Here is a 20,356-nt window from a genome sequence, read left to right as displayed (position 1 = left end):
GAAGTACCTTGCGGGCCTCCCTTTTGCTGGGTCCCGGCTGTTTGGTGAACAACTGGATGAAATAATTAAGGAAGCTACTGGAGGGAAGAGTACTTCCTTGCCACAAGCTAAAGCCAAGAGACCTGTCCAGGGCAGGAACCAATCGAGGTTTCGTTCCTTTCGTTCCTCTAACTGGTCATCCTCTAAGCCCTCAGCCTCGTCCACTACCGCAGCCAAGGATCGTAAACCCATCTGGCGCGCGAAGCCGCGTCCTCAGAAGTCCGGAGGAGCCGCTGCCACTAAGGCAGCCCCCTCTTGACTATCTGGCTGCGCCAGCAACGTCCTTGGTCGGTGGCAGGCTCTCCCACTTTGGCGACGTGTGGTTTCAACACGTCTCCGATCAGTGGGTGCGGGATATCATCTCCCACGGCTACAGGATAGAATTTTCTTCCAGCCCGCCAAACAGATTCTTTCTGTCCACCCCCCCCTGCTCCAAAGCCGCCGCCTTCTCTCAGGCTGTGGCATCCCTGCAGGCCAACGGTGTTATTGTTCCGGTTCCCGCTCGGGAACGGTTCAGAGGTTTCTACTCCAACCTCTTTCTAGTCCCCAAGAAGGACGGTTCCTTCCGGCCCATCCTGGATCTCAAGCTTCTCAACAAGCATGTTCAGGTGCGGCGTTATCGCATGGAATCTCTGAGATCGGTCATTGCATCAATGACCCAAGGAGATTTTCTGGCATCCATCGACATCAGAGATGCCTATCTGCACGTGCCTATCGCGGTTTCACACCAGCGTTGGCTCCGCTTTGCAATCGGAGAGGAACATTTCCAATTCGTGGCTCTCCCCTTCGGGTTAGCCACGGCCCCTCGTGTTTTCACCAAGGTTATGGCAGCAGTGGTTGCGGTCCTGCATCTTCAGGGGTTGGCAGTAATCCCCTACCTCGACGACCTTCTAGTCAAGGCCTCATCCAGAGCAGACTGCCAGCGGAGTGTCTCGCTCACTCTCGCCACGCTTGTTCAGTTCGGGTGGCTTGTCAACCTGCCCAAGTCCACTCTGACTCCGACCCAGGGACTTCTGTACCTAGGGATGCAATTCGAGACTCTGCCGGCACTTGTGAAGTTGCCCTTGGTCAAACAGCAGTCCCTTCAGCTAGCGGTGCGCTCTCTGCTGAGGCACCGCCGTCATTCCATCAGACACCTCATGCAGGTGCTGGGTCAGATGGTGGCGTCAATGGAAGCGGTTCCATTTGCACAGTTCAATCTGCGTCCCCTGCAGTTGGACATTCTCCGCTGTTGGAACAAGCGGACCTCTTCCCTGCACAAGCTAGTGGCTCTGTCGCCACAGACCAGGAGCTCTCTTCAGTGGTGGCTTCGGCCCCTCTCTCTGTCACAGGGACGCTCCTTCCTGACTCCGTCCTGGGTGATTCTCACCACGGATGCCAGCCTCTCCGGTTGGGGAGCAGTGTTTCTCCATCACCGAGCACAGGGCACTTGGACTCCGTCCGAATCAGCCCTCCCGATCAATGTGCTGGAGATCAGAGCTGTGTTTCTAGCTCTCCTAGCCTTGCACCACCTGTTGGCGGGCAGGCACATTCGAGTCCAGTCGGACAACGCGACAGCGGTTGCCTACATCAATCACCAGGGCGGAACTCGCAGCCGCCTGGCGATGTTGGAGGTTCAACGAATCCTCCAGTGGACGGAGGACTCCAAGTCCACCATATCAGCAGTCCACATCCCAGGCGTAGAAAACTGGGAGGCCGATTATCTCAGCCGTCAAACCGTGGACAGCGGCGAGTGGGCCCTGCACCCGGCAGTGTTCAGGTCAATCTGCCGCAAGTGTGGTACTCCGGAAGTGGATCTAATGGCATCCCGGCACAACAACAAGGTTCCGGTTTACGTGGCTCGCTCCCACGATCCTCAGGCCTTCGCAGCGGACGCGCTGGTTCAGGATTGGTCCCAGTTCCGTCTGGCCTACGTGTTTCCCCCTCTAGCGCTCTTGCCCAGGGTTCTGCGCAAGATCAGAATGGAGGGCCGTCGGGTCATAATCATTGCTCCGGACTGGCCCAGGCGAGCTTGGTACCCAGACCTGCTCCGCCTGTCTGTAGAGGTGCCGTGACATCTCCCAGACCGCCCAGACCTTCTCTCTCAAGGTCCGTTTTTCCGCCAGAATTCTGCGGCTCTCAGATTGACGGCGTGGCTCTTGGAGTCCTGGATCCTGACGGCTTCAGGTATTCCCTCTGAGGTCATCTCCACTATGACTCAGGCTCGAAAGTCTTCTTCGGCCAAGATTTATCACAGGACTTGGAGGATCTTCCTGTCCTGGTGTCGCTCTTCCGACCATGCTCCTTGGCCGTTCTCCTTGCCGACCATCCTGTCTTTTCTACAGTCTGGTCTACAGCTAGGACTGTCCCTCAATTCCCTCAAAGGACAGGTGTCGGCTCTGTCGGTATTATTCCAGCGGCGTATCGCCCGACTGGCTCAGGTGCGCACCTTCATGCAGGGCGCAGCTCACATCATTCCTCCTTACCGGCGGCCTTTGGATCCCTGGGACCTTAATCTGGTCCTCACGGCCTTACAGAAACCCCCCTTTGAGCCTCTTAGGGAGATTCCCTTGTTTAGACTTTCACAGAAAGTTGTTTTTCTAGTAGCCATAACTTCTCTCAGGAGAGTTTCTGATTTGGCTGCGCTCTCTTCGGAATCCCCCTTTTTGGTGTTTCACCAAGACAAGGTGGTTCTTCGTCCGACTCCGGACTTTCTCCCTAAGGTGGTGTCTTCTTTCCACCTTAACCAGGACATTTCATTGCCCTCATTTTGTCCGGCCCCTCTGCATCGCTTTGAGAAGGCGTTGCACACTTTGGATTTGGTGCGGGCGCTCCGAATCTATGTGTCACGCACCGCCGTTTTTAGGCGGTGCACCTCACTTTTTGTGCTAACCACGGGTCAGCGCAAGGGTCTCTCTGCTTCTAAACCGACCCTAGCTCGTTGGATTAGGTTGGCTATCGCCGATGCCTACCAGTGTTCTAAGGTGCCTCCCCCGCCGGGGATTAAGGCGCACTCGACCAGAGCTGTCGGTGCCTCCTGGGCTTTCAGGCACCAGGCTACGGCTCAGCAGGTTTGTCAGGCTGCCACTTGGTCCAGTCTGCACACTTTTTCGAAGCACTACCAAGTGCATGCTCATGCTTCGGCAGATGCGAGCTTGGGCAGACGCATTTTTCAGGCGGCTGTCGCCCATTTGTGAAGTTAGGTTTTGCCTACTTCTCAGTTTGGTTTATTTCCCACCCATGGACTGCTTTGGAACGTCCCATGGTCTGGGTCTCCCATAAGGAACGATGAAGAAAAAGAGAATTTTGTTTACCGTAAATTCTTTTTCTTATAGTTCCGACATGGGAGACCCAGCACCCTCCCTGTTGCCTGTTGGCAGTTTTTGTTCCGTGTGTTTTCACTGGCTGTTGTTGTAGACAGAGTTCCGGTTTTTCCGAATTTAACTCTATCTCTACTTATGGGTGGATGTCCTCCTTTAGCTTTTGCACTGAACTGGTTAGATTGTCATCCAGGGGGTGTATATAGCCCAGAGGGAGGAGCTACACGTTTTGAGTGTAGTACTTTGTGTGTCCTCCGGAGGCAGTAGCTATACACCCCATGGTCTGGGTCTCCCATGTCGGAACTATAAGAAAAAGAATTTACGGTAAGTAAACAAAATTCTCTTTTTCACTCCTCTGACTGAAATTGTGCAGGGAGCACCTGGTCGTGGACGGTTTATGGTGAAAGTTTTTTTTCCCCCACAGCGCTCAATGGAGCTTCAGTAGTTTAGAAAATATTTTATAACTAATGCAATCAGTATGTTTTGTGACAATAAGGTTGCAAAAGGTCTTGAGACGGCTCACTGGTTTTACCCATCATGAGCTGTTTCTTGTGTGGCACTTTTTTATAGGCCATCCGTTGAACCTGCTGATCTTATTTTTCACTTAGTGGCAGGTTTGCTTTCTAATTACTGGTAGATTTCAGCTGGTGTCATGGTTTCCCCACACCTCTTTCTTCATGTGTGCAATACTTTTTCCCTGTGTCATTTACTCATTATATAAGTTATGGACAACTATGGTTTGATTTCTTTGCCTGTGTGGATTGGATGGGTTAGAACTTTGTTGAGACATGTAGTGTGTCATACAGTCATTCACTCACCACTGGGCTCTAAAGGCAAATTTTAGGGAAGATCAAATCAATTCTCGGGGCCATGGTCCAGTGGCCACAGCAGTGATCTGTAACTGTTGAATGGGAGTCCGGTGAACCTGCCTATACCTGACGCCATCTTTGGCTCTTTCGATAGGCCGGGTTGTGTGGGGCATCAGGCTGACCAATCAGTGATGGTGGCAGGGAGGAAAGTGGCTTCTGTCCGGCAGCCACAGACTGGTAGCCCCAGTAGTCATAGCCTTGATGATCATAAATGCCACAGTAGGATAGGAATAACCTTTTCAGTTTTGGGCTCCACGTTCTTAATATTATTGGAAAGTCTGAGTCTGTGCCGGATAGAATTGGCTCACAGGGTCCTGATATAGTTACCATATATTACACTTGTGTAATTGTACCGCCAACTTTACTACTACGTACATATTTTACTACAAGGTCCATCAAATTTTCTTCACCATTAACCCCTTATGATTTAGGACATACCAGTACGTCCTCGGTCGTGTGGGGGTTAAACATTTTTTTGTCACTAAATTACCTATCACAGACAATGTTGTGCACTGAGGAAATCCTCCAGCCCTGATATAAAGCTGTTATAGTGTCTGCCATTACTACCTCTTGTGGTCGGCATTCCACAGTCTGACTGCTCTAACTGTAAAGAACCCTTTCCTATTTAGCTGTCGGAATCGCTTTTCTTCCACTCGCAGTGAGTGCCCCCTGGTCCTTAGTATTGTTTTTGGGAGGAATAAGTCATGTGCCAGTCCTTTATATTGATCACACATGTATTTATACATATAAATGAGATCTCCTCTGAGACATCTTTTTTCTAAGCTAAACATATCTAACTTTTCCATCCTCTAATCATACGGGCGGCCTCCATTACTCATCATACGGGCGGCCTCCATTACTCATCATACGGGCGGCCTCCATTACTCATCATACGGGCGGCCTCCATTACTCATCATACGGGCGGCCTCCATTACTCATCATACGGGCGGCCTCCATTACTCATCATACGGGCGGCCTCCATTACTCATCATACGGGCGGCCTCCATTACTCATCATACGGGCGGCCTCCATTACTCATCATACGGGCGGCCTCCATTACTCATCATACGGGCGGCCTCCATTACTCATCATACGGGCGGCCTCCATTACTCATCATACGGGCGGCCTCCATTACTCATCATACGGGCGGCCTCCATTACTCATCATACGGGCGGCCTCCATTCCTTGTAGTAGTCTGGTTGCCGCCTTTCAGCTGACTCTAACTTCTGAATGTCCTTTTTAAAATGTGGAGCCCAAAACTGGATCCCATATTCCAGATGTGGCCTTACAAGTGCTTTATAGAGCGGTAACAATACGTTGGGATCACAGGATCTAATCTCTCTTGTTATACACCCTAGAATCTTGTTTGCTTTAGCAGCTGCTGCTTGACATTGAGTGCTGCTGCTGCTTAGCTTATTTGTAATGAGAATACCCAAGTCCTTCTCCTGTTCTGTGGTCCCGAGTTTACTTCCATTTAATGTATACGCAGCTATAGGATTACTCCGTCCTAGGAGCATTACTTTACATTTATCAACATTAAATCTCATTTGCCAAGTGTCTGCCCATTCTGACATCTTATCCAGGTTGTTTTGTAATATTGTACTATCAAGGTCAGTGTTTGGTGTCCTCAGCAAAAACTGACACTTTACTATCAATTCCAATCACAAGGTCATTAATAAAAGAGATTAAACAGAATCGGTCCTCGCTGTTGCAGCTTCTATACATTTTGTATTTATTAATACAAAAAAAAAGGTTTTGTTACAAAAACGCAGACACAAGGCGTTTATATATAAACATACTAGTGAATTTTCAGGACTAAAAGAGCGGAGCTGGTTTAAAAAGGCAAAATCTAATTCATCCATTTCCAGGAAATTGAGATTTTCAGATGCACATAACAGTCTGTATGAACTGCAGAGGGAAAAAAAAAGAAAAATAGAAACCAATAAAGTTAAAGTATCACCAAGTACAGGAGAATAAGACAATACAAACTACACATATTAAAAGGATTTCTTAGATTTGGGACGTCTCTTCCTCCTGCCCCCCACTCTCTAATAAATAGTGGAACTACACAAGGAGTAGTGTGGGACTTTTCACAACTTATCCTCTCGTCTCTATTTGCGCCTATTATGTCCTAGCAGCCAACTGAGGCTTTATTTGCCATCACTAAATATGGCCACTTGGATGCACACGGAAATGCAAGTATCATTGGAGTCCGATATGATAAACTGTGTGCGGATCGTGCAAACTTGCCAGAGGCTGCGGTATGCATGGACGCACTGGAAAATGGCCCATGTAATACAAACCAGGAGCCACACTGTATTCAGTCGTGTGATTGTACAACGGCATTAAAGATTTTTGCATAATTTGCCATCTCCATTCGCTAATTTGGACTATGATTGCACAGCCAGGTTTGAGTTTGATGTCTAAAGACCTGATGAGGCTGGTGTACTTAGTTTAATGGATTTTCAGGAGTTGAGCTTCTGTCATAAAGAAGGGAATTTTGTTTACTTACCGTAAATTCCTTTTCTTCTAGCTCCAATTGGGAGACCCAGACAATTGGGTGTATAGCTATGCCTCCGGAGGCCACACAAAGTATTACACTAAAAGTGTAAAGCCCCTCCCCTTCTGCCTATACACCCCCCGTGTCTCACGGGCTCCTCAGTTTTGGTGCAAAAGCAAGAAGGAGGAAAAAAAATTATAAATTGGTTTAAAGTAAATTCAATCCGAAGGAATATCGGAGAACTGAAACCATTCAACATGAACAACATGTGTACACAAAAAACAGGGGCGGGTGCTGGGTCTCCCAATTGGAGCTAGAAGAAAAGAAATTTACGGTAAGTAAACAAAATTCCCTTCTTCTTTGTCGCTCCATTGGGAGACCCAGACAATTGGGACGTCCAAAAGCAGTCCCTGGGTGGGTAAATAATACCTCATAATAGAGCCGTAACGGCTCCGTCCTACAGGTGGGCAACCGCCGCCTGAAGGACTCGCCTACCTAGGCTGGCATCTGCCGAAGCATAGGTATGCACCTGATAGTGTTTCGTGAAAGTGTGCAGGCTCGACCAGGTAGCTGCCTGACACACCTGCTGAGCCGTAGCCTGGAGCCGCAAGGCCCAGGACGCTCCCACGGCCCTGGTAGAATGGGCCTTCAGCCCTGAGGGAACCGGAAGCCCCGAGGAACGATAAGCTTCGAGAATTGGTTCCTTGATCCACCGAGCCAGGGTTGATTTGGAAGCTTGTGTCCCTTTACGCTGGCCAGCGACAAGGACAAAGAGTGCATCCGAGCGGCGCAGGGGCGCCGTACGAGAAATGTAGAATCTGAGTGCTCTCACCAGATCTAACAAGTGCAAATCCTTTTCACATTGGTGAACTGGATGAGGACAAAAAGAGGGTAAGGAGATATCCTGATTGAGATGAAAGGGGGATACCACCTTAGGGAGAAATTCCGGAACCGGACGCAGAACCACCTTGTCCTGGTGAAACACCAGGAAAGGGGCTTTGCACGACAACGCTGCTAGCTCAGACACTCTCCGAAGTGAAGTGACTGCTACTAGGAAAACCACTTTCTGCGAAAGGCGTGCGAGAGAAATATCCCTCATTGGCTCGAACGGTGGTTTCTGAAGAACCATCAGCACCCTGTTCAGATCCCAGGGTTCTAACGGACGCTTGTAAGGAGGGACGATGTGACAAACCCCCTGCAGGAACGTGCGTACCTGTGGAAGTCTGGCTAGGCACTTCTGAAAAAACACAGAGAGCGCAGAGACTTGTCCCTTAAGGGAGCCGAGCGACAAACCCTTTTCCAATCCTGATTGAAGGAAGGACAGAAAAGTGGGCAAGGCAAATGGCCAGGGAGAAAAACCCTGAGCAGAGCACCACGACAGGAATATTTTCCACGTCCTGTGGTAGATCTTGGCGGACGTTGGCTTCCTAGCCTGTCTCATAGTGGCAATGACCTCTTGAGATAATCCTGAAGACGCTAAGATCCAGGACTCAATGGCCACACAGTCAGGTTGAGGGCCGCAGAATTCAGATGGAAAAACGGACCTTGAGACAGCAAGTCTGGTCGGTCTGGTAGTGCCCACGGTTGGCCGACCGTGAGATGCCACAGATCCGGGTACCACGACCTCCTCGGCCAGTCTGGAGCGACGAGGATGGCGCGGCGGCAGTCTGCCCTGATCTTGCGTAACACTCTGGGCAACAGTGCCAGAGGAGGAAACACATAAGGGAGTTGAAACTGCGACCAATCCTGAACTAAGGCGTCTGCCGCCAGAGCTCTGTGATCTTGAGACCGTGCCATGAATGTCGGGACCTTGTTGTTGTGCCGGGACGCCATTAGGTCGACGTCCGGCATGCCCCAGCGGCAACAGATCTCCTGAAACACGTCCGGGTGAAGGGACCATTCCCCTGCGTCCATGCCCTGGCGACTGAGAAAGTCTGCTTCCCAGTTTTCTACGCCCGGGATGTGAACTGCGGATATGGTGGAGGCTGTGGCTTCCACCCACAGCAGAATCCGCCGGACTTCCTGGAAGGCTTGCCGACTGCGTGTCCCGCCTTGGTGGTTGATGTATGCCACCACTGTGGAGTTGTCCGACTGAATTCGGATCTGTTTGCCTTCCAGCCACGGCTGGAACGCCTTTAGGGCAAGATACACTGCCCTTATCTCCAGAACATTGATCTGAAGGGAGGACTCTGTCTGAGTCCAAGTACCCTGAGCCCTGTGGTGGAGAAAGACCGCTCCCCACCCTGACAGGCTCGCGTCCGTCGTGACCACCGCCCAGGATGGGGGCAGGAAGGATTTCCCCTTCGACAGAGAAGTGGGGAGAAGCCACCACTGAAGGGAAGCTTTGGCTGCCCGAGAAAGGGAGATGTTCCTGTCGAGGGACGTCGACTTCCTGTCCCATTTGCGGAGAATGTCCCATTGAAGTGGGCGCAGATGAAACTGCGCAAAAGGAACTGCCTCCATTGCTGCCACCATCTTCCCTAGGAAGTGCATGAGGCGCCTCAGAGGGTGTGACTGACCTTGAAGGAGAGATTGCACCCCTGTCTGTAGTGAACGCTGTTTGTTCAGCGGAAGCTTCACTATCGCTGAGAGAGTATGAAACTCCATGCCAAGATATGTCAGTGATTGGGCCGGTGTCAGATTTGACTTTGGAAAATTGATGATCCACCCGAAACTCTGGAGAGTTTCCAGAGCAATGTTCAGGCTGTGTTGGCATGCCCCTTGAGAGGGTGCCTTGACAAGTAGATCGTCTAAGTAAGGGATCACCGAGTGTCCCTGAGAGTGTAGGATTGCCACCACTGTTGCCATGACCTTGGTGAAGACCCGTGGGGCTGTTGCCAGGCCGAAAGGCAGTGCCACGAACTGAAGGTGTTCGTCCCCTATGGCGAAACGCAGGAAGCGCTGATGCTCTGGTGCAATCGGTACATGGAGATAAGCATCTTTGATGTCGATTGATGCCAGGAAATCTCCTTGGGACATTGAGGCGATGACGGAGCGGAGCGATTCCATCCGGAACCGCCTGGTTTTCACATGCTTGTTGAGCAGTTTTAGGTCCAGAACGGGACGGAAGGATCCGTCCTTTTTTGGCACCACGAACAAGTTGGAGTAAAAACCGTGACCCCGTTGCTGAAGAGGAACAGGGATCACCACTCCTTCCGCCTTCAGAGTGCACACCGCCTGCAGAAGAGCCTCGGCTCTGTCGGGGGGCGGAGATGTTCTGAAGAAACGAGTCGGAGGACGAGAGCTGAACTCTATCCTGTAACCTTGAGATAGAATGTCTCTCACCCATCGGTCTTTTACTTGTGGCAGCCAGGCGTCGCAAAAGCGGGAGAGCCTGCCACCGACCGAGGATGCGGTTTGAGGAGGCCGAAAGTCATGAGGAGGCCGCTTTGGGAGCGGTTCCCCCGGCGGTCTTTTTAGGACGTGACTTAGACCGCCATGCATCGGAGTTCCTCTGACCTCTCTGAGGCCTTTTGGACGAGGAGAATTGAGACCTGCCCGCGGACCGAAAGGACCGAAACCTCGATTGTACCTTCCGTGGTTGAGGTCTGTTTGGTTTGGACTGGGGTAAGGATGAATCCTTTCCCTTGGATTGTTTAATGATTTCATCCAATCGCTCACCAAACAAGCGGTCGCCAGACAATGGCAAACCGGTTAAGAACTTTTTGGAAGCAGAGTCTGCCTTCCATTCACGTAGCCACATGGCCCTGCGGAGTACCACCGAATTGGCGGATGCCACCGCCGTACGGCTCGCCGAGTCCAGGATAGCATGGCGAAGGACGCAAACGCCGACGCCTGAGTGGTTAAGGACACCACTTGCGGGGCAGATGTACGTGTTACTGCATTAATCTGCGCCTGACAAGCTGAGATAGCTTGGAGTGCCCATACGGCTGCGAATGCTGGAGCAAAAGACGCGCCGATAGCTTCATAGATGGATTTCAACCATAGTTCCATCTGTCTGTCAGTGGCATCTTTGAGTGAAGCCCCATCTTCCACTGCAACTATGGATCTAGCCGCCAGTCTGGAGATTGGAGGATCCACCTTAGGACACTGAGTCCAGCCCTTGACAACCTCGGGGGGGAAGGGATAACGTGTGTCCTTAAGGCGCTTGGAAAAACGCTTATCTGGACAAGCTCGGTGTTTCTGGATTGCCTCTCTGAAGTCAGAGTGATCCAGAAACATATTTAATGTACGCTTGGGAAACCTGAAACGGAATTTCTCCTGAGAAGCAGACTCCTCAATTGGAGGAGCTGGGGGAGAAATATCCAACACCTGATTGATGGTCGCTATAAGGTCATTCACTACTGCGTCACCTTCAGGTGTATCTAGGTTGAGAGCGGCTTCAGGATCAGAATCCTGATCTGATACCTCCGCTTCATCCTCCAGAGAGTCCCCCTGCTGGGACCCTGAACAGTGTGATGAAGTGGAGGGAATTTCCCAGCGACCCCGCTTGGGCGGCCTGGGACTGCGGTCCGTGTCAGAGACCTCACCCTGGGACCTATGGGTAACCCCAGGGGCACTTTGCTGTTCCAATTGAGGGGGACCAGGGGTCAAGGATTGGACAGTGCCCGGGGCCTGAATCACCGGTCTGGACTGCAATGCTTCCAGTATTTTAGCAGACCATTTATCCATACTCTCAGACAGTTTGTCAGCAAAGGCTGCAAACTCCGTCCCTGTCACCTGGACAGTGGTAGCAGGTGGTTCCACCTGGGCCACCAGTCGCAGAGGCTCCGGCTGAGTAAGTGCCACAGGGGCCGAGCATTGCACACAATGAGGGTCAGTGGAACCTGCCGGTAGTACAGCTGTACAAGAGGTACAGGTTGCAAAGTACGCCTGTGCTTTGGCACCCTTGCTTTTTGCGGATGACATGTTGTCTCCTCTGAGAACAACCAGGAGGGTATATAGCCAAAAATCAACAGAGCGACCATACAGTGCAATGTATAGCCTATAAGCCTATATATATATATATATATATAGGCTTATATATATATATATATATATATATATATATATATATATATATATATATACACTTCGGTACTCAGTGGGGCCAGCACCACAGGTGCTGCTTACCGACCGCTCAGAGCGGTTGTGTGATCACCAGCTTCCCTGCCTGGGTCTCCCTGTGTTGTCTCTCCTCTCCAGCGTCTGAATCGCTGACAGGAATGGCTGCCGGCGTTCTGTGGGGAGGAGGGGACTGTGGGCGTGCCCAAGAAAAGTGCGGGAATCTAGTGCCCCAGTGTACTGAGTGAGGAGGGAGGAGGATACTAATGTATGCTCCAGCCCTCAGCGCTGACTATCTGTGCAGCGTCCCGCCCTTCCCCTGACTGGCAGGCCTGTGGGCGGGAATATACGACACTAGGCCGCAGAAGCCGGGGACTAAAGTTATAAGCGCAGCCGGCAATAAGCGGTAGTCCCCGGCGCACTAACACACCCAGCAGTGCTGCGGTGTGTATGGCACAAGCGCTCCATGCGCGGTAGTCCCCGGCGCACTAACACACCCAGCAGTGCTGCAATGTGTATGGCACAAGCGCTCCATGCGCGGTAGTCCCCGGCGCACTAACACACCCAGCAGTGCTGTAATGTGTATGGCACAAGCGCTCCATGCGCGGTCCCCACGGGGACACAGAGTACCTCATAGTAGCAGGGCCTTGTCCCTGACGATACCCAGCTCCTATCCAGCAGATTCCCAGGGGCTGCGGAGGGAGCACGGTCCCAGTGCCTGGAGACCGATCCGGGTCCCACTTCACCCTGGGCCCATTAAGGGATGGGGAAGGAAAACAGCATGTGGCTCCTGCCTGTGTACCCGCAATGGGTACCTCAACCTTATCAACACCGCCGACAAAGTGGGGTGAGAAGGGAGCATGCTGGGGGCCCTGTTATGGGCTCTCTTTTCTTCCATCCGACCTAGTCAGCAGCTACTGCTGACCAAGCTGTGGAGCTATGCGTGGATGTCTGCCTCCTTCGCACAAAGCATAAAAACTGAGGAGCCCGTGAGACACGGGGGGTGTATAGGCAGAAGGGGAGGGGCTTTACACTTTTAGTGTAATACTTTGTGTGGCCTCCGGAGGCATAGCTATACACCCAATTGTCTGGGTCTCCCAATGGAGCGACAAAGAAATGGGCATTATAAGATCGTAAAAACCTTAGATAATTCATGTCCGAATGACTAGCATTTATTTTGAAAGTACCGTATTTTTCGGATTATAAGACACACTTTTCCTCCCAAAAAAATTGAGGAAAAAAAGGGGTGCATCTTAAAATCCGAATGTAGCTTACCAGGAGGTGGAGAATGGACGCTGTGTGGGCGGCTGGTGTCCCATATGCTCTGACTTCAAATAATGGCAGCAGGAGTTGGCGCGTGTACAGATGGAGCTCTCAGCTCAAGATCTCATCTACACACGCGCCACCTCCGGCCCATTGATCTCCTAGCAGCGGATTAAGGAAAATGGCGCCGGGAGGTGCCGAGTGCACAGATGAAATCTCAGCTGGTCATTGAGTCGAGAGCTCAATCTCTGCACACGCTGACTTCGGGCGCCATTTCTTTGAAGCTCGCATCGCCGACAGAGTACCTGGGACACTCGCCGTACTGCCCTGCTCCACACAGCCAATACGGACCCCACCACACCATCGCCCTACCCTGCTTACTGTTACCCCGCTCCACCACCGCTGTGCCCCACCCCCCCACTGGAGTATAAGAAGGACCCCTCCCCCTCTTTTTTTTTTAACTTCTCTAAATTTGGGGTGTGTCTTATAAAATAAAAAAAGTAGGATTTTTGTGTACTCACCGTAAAATCTCTTTCTCTTAGTCTTCATTGGGGGACACAGGACCATGGGTTATGCTGCTGTCACTAGGAGGCTGACACTAAGTAAACAGAAAAAGTTAGCTCCTCCCCAGCAGTATAACCCCTGAGCCGGAGGCGGGCTCAATCAGTTTAGTGCACAAGCAGTAGGAGGAGAGCCAAACAATCCTGGATAAAAACAAGGTAAAAAACTATGACGAACAGTCGTGTGACCAGTGACCTGGGAATGTGGGCACTGGGGAAACAGGCATGTCATATATAACGAAAAACACAAGCAGGGTGGGTGCTGTGTCCCCCAATGAAGACTAAGAGAAAGAGATTTTACGGTGAGTACACAAAAATCCTACTTTCTCTGTCGTTTCATTGGGGGACACAGGACCATGGGACGTCCAAAAGCAGTCCCTGGGTGGGAAGAAAACCATCACCGAAGATAGGAAGGAAGTCGCTTCCCCTTGCCGGGCTGACCCGGACCTACAAGCGCCTACGTTGTTACAGGTGTGCCACTGCCACCCGCAAACCTTGCACCAAGACTGGCCTCTGCCGAAGCTTGAGTGAGAACCTGTTAGAAACTAGCAAAGGTACGCCGACTAGATCGGGTGGTGGACCAGAGGACCTGGTTGACCGACGTCCGGAGCCCAATCGTGCAAGGGTGCCCCTTGCTCGGTAGACCGCGGCGGAAGTCCGACCTTCATGCGATAGTCTTCACATATGGAGGAAAGGATCCATGTGATATTCAGGCCCTTTGCGCCGGCCTATGCTTCTTGGGAAAGGGCGGAAGGATGGACTGACAGTCGGTGTAACCGACAAAAAAATGGTGTCCTGCCGACACGAAAGACTGAGGGCTCGTACCAGCCCTAGAACGAACTATGCCTCTTTCAGGCTGAGAGGGGAGCCTAGAACCGACAAAAACGAAACCTAAAGACCTCTTCTGGAAGGAAAGCCGAGGTGTCCCGGACAGAAACGAAGGGTTCTGGCTGGAACCCCCCCCTTATCCTGCTGGCGGAGCGGAAAAAGGGGGAGAAAAGACTACGAGAGGGCTGTCCGCCCTGATGCCGTCGAAAACAAACAGATGGCCACAAGGAACCCACCTATCAAAACAGGTGGGAGCAGGGAAAAAAGGGGTACCTTGAGCAAACTCATCACTGGATTATGGTCCCACTTTTCTAGTGAACGATGAAAAACGCCGAGCCAGATGGACGTTTCTCTGAGCGAAGGCCCTGATTGACGGAAAGTGAAAAGTCTCTGAAGATGCGGTCCTCACACCACCGGGGGAGCTCTTTCCACGTGGAAATAAATCTTCGAGGGAACTGGATTCCATGCCCTCCTCAATGTCTGCCATCATCTTGTTCACAGACCTGACCGAGCCAGCACCCGGGATCCACTGGTGAGGCCATGGAACCTGGGACTCCTGAGTCCTGGTAGACTAGAGGGGCCCCGACACGGAAGAAACTGGCGGTCTGGAAGGAGCCACGGGGCATCTGCGAGGAGATGAGTAAGTTATGCGAAGCTATGCTCGCCTGGGCCACTCCCGAGCTATCGCCTGCCTAGGTCCTTCTTGAGAACCCTCGAGAACATGGAACGCAGCGGGAAGATGCACGAGAGCCTGAACAAGCAACACGACCGGGCTTGGGCGTCGTCCTCTAGTCCAGAGCAGGTGGCGTACTCGACGCACCATGGACTTGAGAGTTGGATCGGAAGGCCAAAAAGTCACGACTGTAGGTCTTCCTTCGCCAGAGATCTGGCTGTTGATATCCCTGTTGGAGTCCTTTACCTACGCGAGACCTATCGTACCGCGGACATCGGCCGCCCAAACGTCCACGCTCGGGATGTGCTGCCGAGATTGGCGAATGAAAGAGCCCGTCCCAGAGCAAGAACCTCTTGGCCTCTTCACTTGCCATGAAGCTCTTTGCGTCTTCCTGGTGGAAGATGCGCATCACTGCTGTGGCATGGTCCGACTGGAACCTGACTGGACAATACAACCCAGAGAAGAAATTGTAACCGGGCTAACCGAATGGCTCAGAGTCCGGAATGCTGAAGGGGAGACGACACTCCAGGGGTGTCCCTCGGGACCGTGCCGAGGAATGGTGTGGTAGCATACTCTAGTACGGGAGACTGGTGACGGTTGATAACAAGCTCCAGAGGAGGAAAGGGAATCTTCCCAGGGATGATTGGGAAGATTGGTCATCTAGGAGGAAATTGGCCGGTCACCCTCGAAGACGGAGCCTTCCCGTCCCCGCTCTTCAGTGTGTTCCGTTGGAGAGTCCGGGATGAAATCTGGTACGTGCACCATCGCTAACACCGCCACAGGCTGTCGAGGACTCGCATAGCAAAAAACCGAAGGGAAAAAACGGGAGCGGGAGGCAAGAGCCGCAGGACCCTATGCCAGGAGGGAAACTGCTCCTGCGTGAGGAGTAGCAACCCTTGAACGGCTCGAATACCGTGCCTGAGGAGTGATGGACCGGGCCGGGTCTGGGAGGACTCCTTCCTGTAGCTCAGCTACCCTAGTAGCGAAAAGTGATGATGATGGTCTAAACCTCAAGGCGAGGGTACTTGAAGGGAGACTCTGGGTCTCCCGGTCGTTCCTGGGCAGAGAGAGCCTGGGAATGCGTAGGGATCGTGATCCCTGCAAGCACTCTTAGAAAGCTGGGACGGTCCGCAGCCACGCAAAGCGGAGATGGCTGTTGTAGGGATAAAGGTTTCCTGACGAACCTAACGTGAGGGAACGAGTCCTGGTGCATCAGAGCCGATGCCGGGAAAGGGATGTACCCTTCCCTTACGTAGCCAGTCTACCCTGACGTAGCCTAGGGGATAAACTGGACTCGCCTATCTCCGAAAGGGCGATCCCGAGAGCCGGAAAGGAAGTCAGCGACTTCCTAGACGTCGAATCTGCGTTCCTGATCCCGAGTCAGAGCTCTCGACGGGTAGGTACCCTGATGTTAGAGGCTCAGGCCGTGTAGCGGGGAGACACCAGATTTTGTAAAGAGAGGGTACTCACAGAAGCTGATAACCAGTCCTGGATCGGCATAGGTGGAGCGCGGACCTCTGCGTAGAGTGACCGTGGAGGCCCTGCGGAGCGTCACGGTAGGGACGAGAAGCCAGGAGGAACCCAGGCGGGTGAAGTACAGGGTAGCGTGCCCCTTCATCACGGAGCCCTCTACGAGAAGGGGTAAGACAATCTAAGGGACTTACCGCTGGTAAAAATTGTGTCCGAGGAATATCCGTGCTCACGCAGTCACACAGCGAACTGGATGTCCACTGAAAACTCGCAGGGGCCCGCACCTTCCTGTCTGCAAGGTGCCATGCCCCCTCTCTCCAGAGCCCTCTGGGGGAATGATAATGACAATAACACGACTTACCGCAGGTAAACGCCGTGTCTGGTTGTTGTCTGTGATCACTCAGCGACTCCAGTGTGGCATGCCCATTCTCACCGAGACCCCTTTTTGTAGAAGGGAATAAAGACGATGACTAGACTTACCGCTGGTAAACTTCGTGTATGGCAGTTGACTGTGAGCACGCGGTAACTCAGCAAGCTCTGGATGTCGTCTGAGCAGGGTCCGCTCCAAATGACTTAAGGGGGACCTGCGTGCATGGAGATAAGGGGGCTGTCCGTAGCCTTACGGCCTGACTCACCAATTCCAGCAGGCCTTTAGACATGCGCCAAAACATCCAGGTCCTGCTCGGAGTCCAGCAGAGGTGGAAAGCCTGGGCCATCACCCGAGAGGTCGGAAGACTGCCGGAGAAAAAACAGTCTGGACCTGGGGAATAAGGTGGAAAACAGGGGGGCCACAAAAGACGAGACCTGTCGGGTCCGCTTCTAGCATAGGAAAGGTCCCTGGTACGAGACTCACCTCCCCAAGGGGATTGCGCTAGACCTATGGAAGGTATAACCGAGTATTGGCCGGGGACGCAGCGCATGCGCGCGAAGCCGAGGGCCGGCGGCGAGGGGATCTATGACCTGAGACAGGGCATTAACCCGCCGGAGGGGACTAAACTAAAAACTCGAGCTGGGAGCGCGATATAAAAAAGGTGAAGCAAAACAAGTGCCCGAAAGTACTGTAGGAGTTAAGGTGCAAAAAACTCATGTATGTAAAATTTTTAATAAAAATCGACCTAAAATAAAAAATATCCACTAAGAAAAGTGTGTTTTAGTCTCTCCCCCGGAAAAATAAGGTGACGCTGAGGCCTCAGTAAACCCAGACTAGTAGTCTGGAATAAATTCCCATTCTCTTTTTTTTTTTTTTTTCCTTTCTCTCTTTATTTAAAATGGACGCTGTGAGCGGGAAAAAAAAATATCCCCCACCCCCCAAGTGATGCCTGGAGCACGGCCGAGGGCGGGAACGGAGAGGCCGGCGTCCAATAGCGCCGTGCGGGAGGCGGGCCTGGGGACGCCGAGGACAGGGCCGAAGCCGGGGACTAAATTTTGGAGGTGCCGGGGCGGACAGAGGCCGCGCCGGCGGACCCGGCCGCAGCGGCGGCGGAGAGGATCCTCGGCGCGCTGTGCGGGATGCGGCCTGGGCACGCCGAGGACGGGGCCCAAGCAGAGGCACCGTCGCGGGCAGAGGCCGCGCCGGCGGACCCGGCCGCAGGCGGCGGCGGGGAGGATCCTCGGCGCGCCGTGCGGGATGCGGCCTGGGCACGCCGAGGACGGGGCCCAAGCAGAGGGACCGTCGCGGGCAGAGGCCGCGCCGGCGGACCCGACCGCAGGCGGCGGCGGAGAGGATCCTCGGCGCGCCGTGCGGGATGCGGCCTGGGCACGCCGAGGACGGGGCCTGGGGGACCGAGGACAGTGGCCGAGCGGAGGTGCCATTGCGGACAGATGCAGCGCCGGCGGAGCCAACCTCAGGAGGCGCTGTTAAAAAGGTACAGGGGCAGCGCCGGCGGACCCGGCCGCAAGCGGCGGCGGCGCAGCAGCGATGCGGGGCCGCCCGACCTCGGAGCCGGCAGGGAGCTCCACGGACGCAGCGGGGGAGTCCGGCGAGTAGGCCCAGACCGGGGCCTCAATTTCTGCAGCCGTCCGAGGGGGGGGGAAGGTAGGGGTCCTACCTGATCCGCGGCGCGCTGTCCAGTGTGCAGGCTGAGACTCTGCACATGCTCCTGTGTGCTCCGCTCAGCGAAGGAATGGCTGCGGGCACCTGGAAGCAGGCTGAAGAAGGCAGGGAGTTGGACGCCATTGGGGGGGAAGCCCCTAAATGTAGCAGCGTTGCGGGCCCCATCCAAAAACTCCAGATGCGCTGCGGAGGTCCAGTCCCTGCTGTATGCCCCTTGCGACCCTTTGGGGTGGTACCGCAGGGTGAATAGGGGTGCCCAGAAAAATTCAGCCCCGCGTGCCAACCGGGGAGTGGTACCGTGGAATTGGACGGGGGAGAGGGCCCGACAACTCAAGCCTCTGCGACCTAGGGGAGCGGTACCCACACGGGCTGCGAGAGCTGAGGTAGAGAAAAGATACCTGCAGAAAAAGAAAAATTACCACAGATGAGAGCGACGAGCGTCGCCGAGAAAAAATGAAAAAAATAACGCAAAAAATCAAGTGGCTGAAGGGGGCCCAGACGGCCCACATCAGCCTCCTACGACACTAAGCAAAAAACTGATTGAGCCCGCCTCCGGCTCAGGGGTTATACTGCTGGGGAGGAGCTAACTTTTTCTGTTTAGTGTCAGCCTCCTAGTGACAGCAGCATAACCCATGGTCCTGTGTCCCCCAATGAAACGACAGAGAAATACAGTAAGTAGACTAGTGTCAACAGGCCTGAAAAAGCTATATAATACTGTGTAATCTGGTGACACACCCTCTACTGTAGCAGGAAAATGTGTGCTCTATCCAGGTGAGGGCATTAAAAGGGAAGAAGGAGGCCTGCACCGATTGGACGAGGGGCTCGCGTGATGTCACAACCCCACATGAGACCCCGCCACCGCAATCCCAGACAGCGCTGGAAGGGCGCCGGTACGGGAGGAGAGTGTAGGTTTTATTATTTTACTTGGGGGGAGACGTGAAATCAGAAGGGGTTGTCCTAGTAGTGGACAACCCCTTTAAGAGATTTTATTTAGGCCAAATACTGAAAAATTAGAAAATATACTATGTATATACCTATATACACACACAGGGTGGTCCAAAAGTAGGTGGACAGTATATGTAATAGGGTTATCAAACATGGTGTGTATATATGTATAAATATATATATATTAGTATATATATTTAATGTGTATATTATACAGGGTGGTCCAAAAGTAGGTGGACAGTATGTGTAATAGGGTTATCAAACATGGTGTAAAGTGAAAGTGACTCAGTTGCCCTTAGCAACCAATCAGATTCCACTTTTCATTCTTCACAGACTCTTTGGAAAATGAAAGGTGGAATCTGATTGGTTGCTAAGGGCAACTGAGTCAGTTTCACTTTACACCATGTTTGATAACCCTATTACACATACTGTCCACCTACTTTTGAACCACCCTGTATAATATACACAGTGAATATTTATATACTGTATATATACACATAGTGTATGTATGTGTGTGTATAATATATATATATATATATATATATATATATATATATATATATATATATATATATATATATATATATATATATATATATATATATATATATATATATATTAGTGTGTGGTTTCAAGCCAATTCATAAATTGTGACTTTCAAAAGTTTACAAATTCTACACATTGGACCACTGCGCTAAACCCTGCGACCCACATCACTCACATCATCATACTGGAAATTCACCATCCCCTGCTGGGCAGCGTCTCGTCTCCTGAAGGCGTCTGAAGGGAATGAAGATAACACTTGTAAGAAACCAGTATGGAAGAAGAAGATCCCCAGTTATAACACCGCCAC

At 52.3% G+C, this 20,356-nt stretch overlaps 1 protein-coding gene across 1 annotated transcript in view; it reads right to left on the bottom strand.

Moving 5' to 3' along the window:
- Positions 1-5,915: 5,915 nt before the first annotated feature.
- Positions 5,916-20,356, bottom strand: part of SRI (sorcin) — a 38,637-nt gene continuing 24,196 nt past the window's right edge. Inside the window, exons 7-8 of the mRNA XM_075316839.1 lie at positions 20,225-20,283; positions 5,916-6,115 (exon numbers count right to left, since the gene is read on the bottom strand). Coding sequence (XP_075172954.1) covers positions 6,089-6,115; positions 20,225-20,283 — 86 coding nt within the window. The 3' untranslated portion in view covers positions 5,916-6,088. The remainder of the gene's footprint in view (positions 6,116-20,224; positions 20,284-20,356) is intronic.

Source organism: Anomaloglossus baeobatrachus, chromosome 6 (genome assembly GCF_048569485.1).
Source record: "Anomaloglossus baeobatrachus isolate aAnoBae1 chromosome 6, aAnoBae1.hap1, whole genome shotgun sequence".
NCBI lineage: Eukaryota > Metazoa > Chordata > Amphibia > Anura > Aromobatidae > Anomaloglossus > Anomaloglossus baeobatrachus.
The sequence above is the reverse complement of the archived record's forward strand: the minus strand, read 5'-3'. Positions and strand labels throughout refer to the sequence as shown.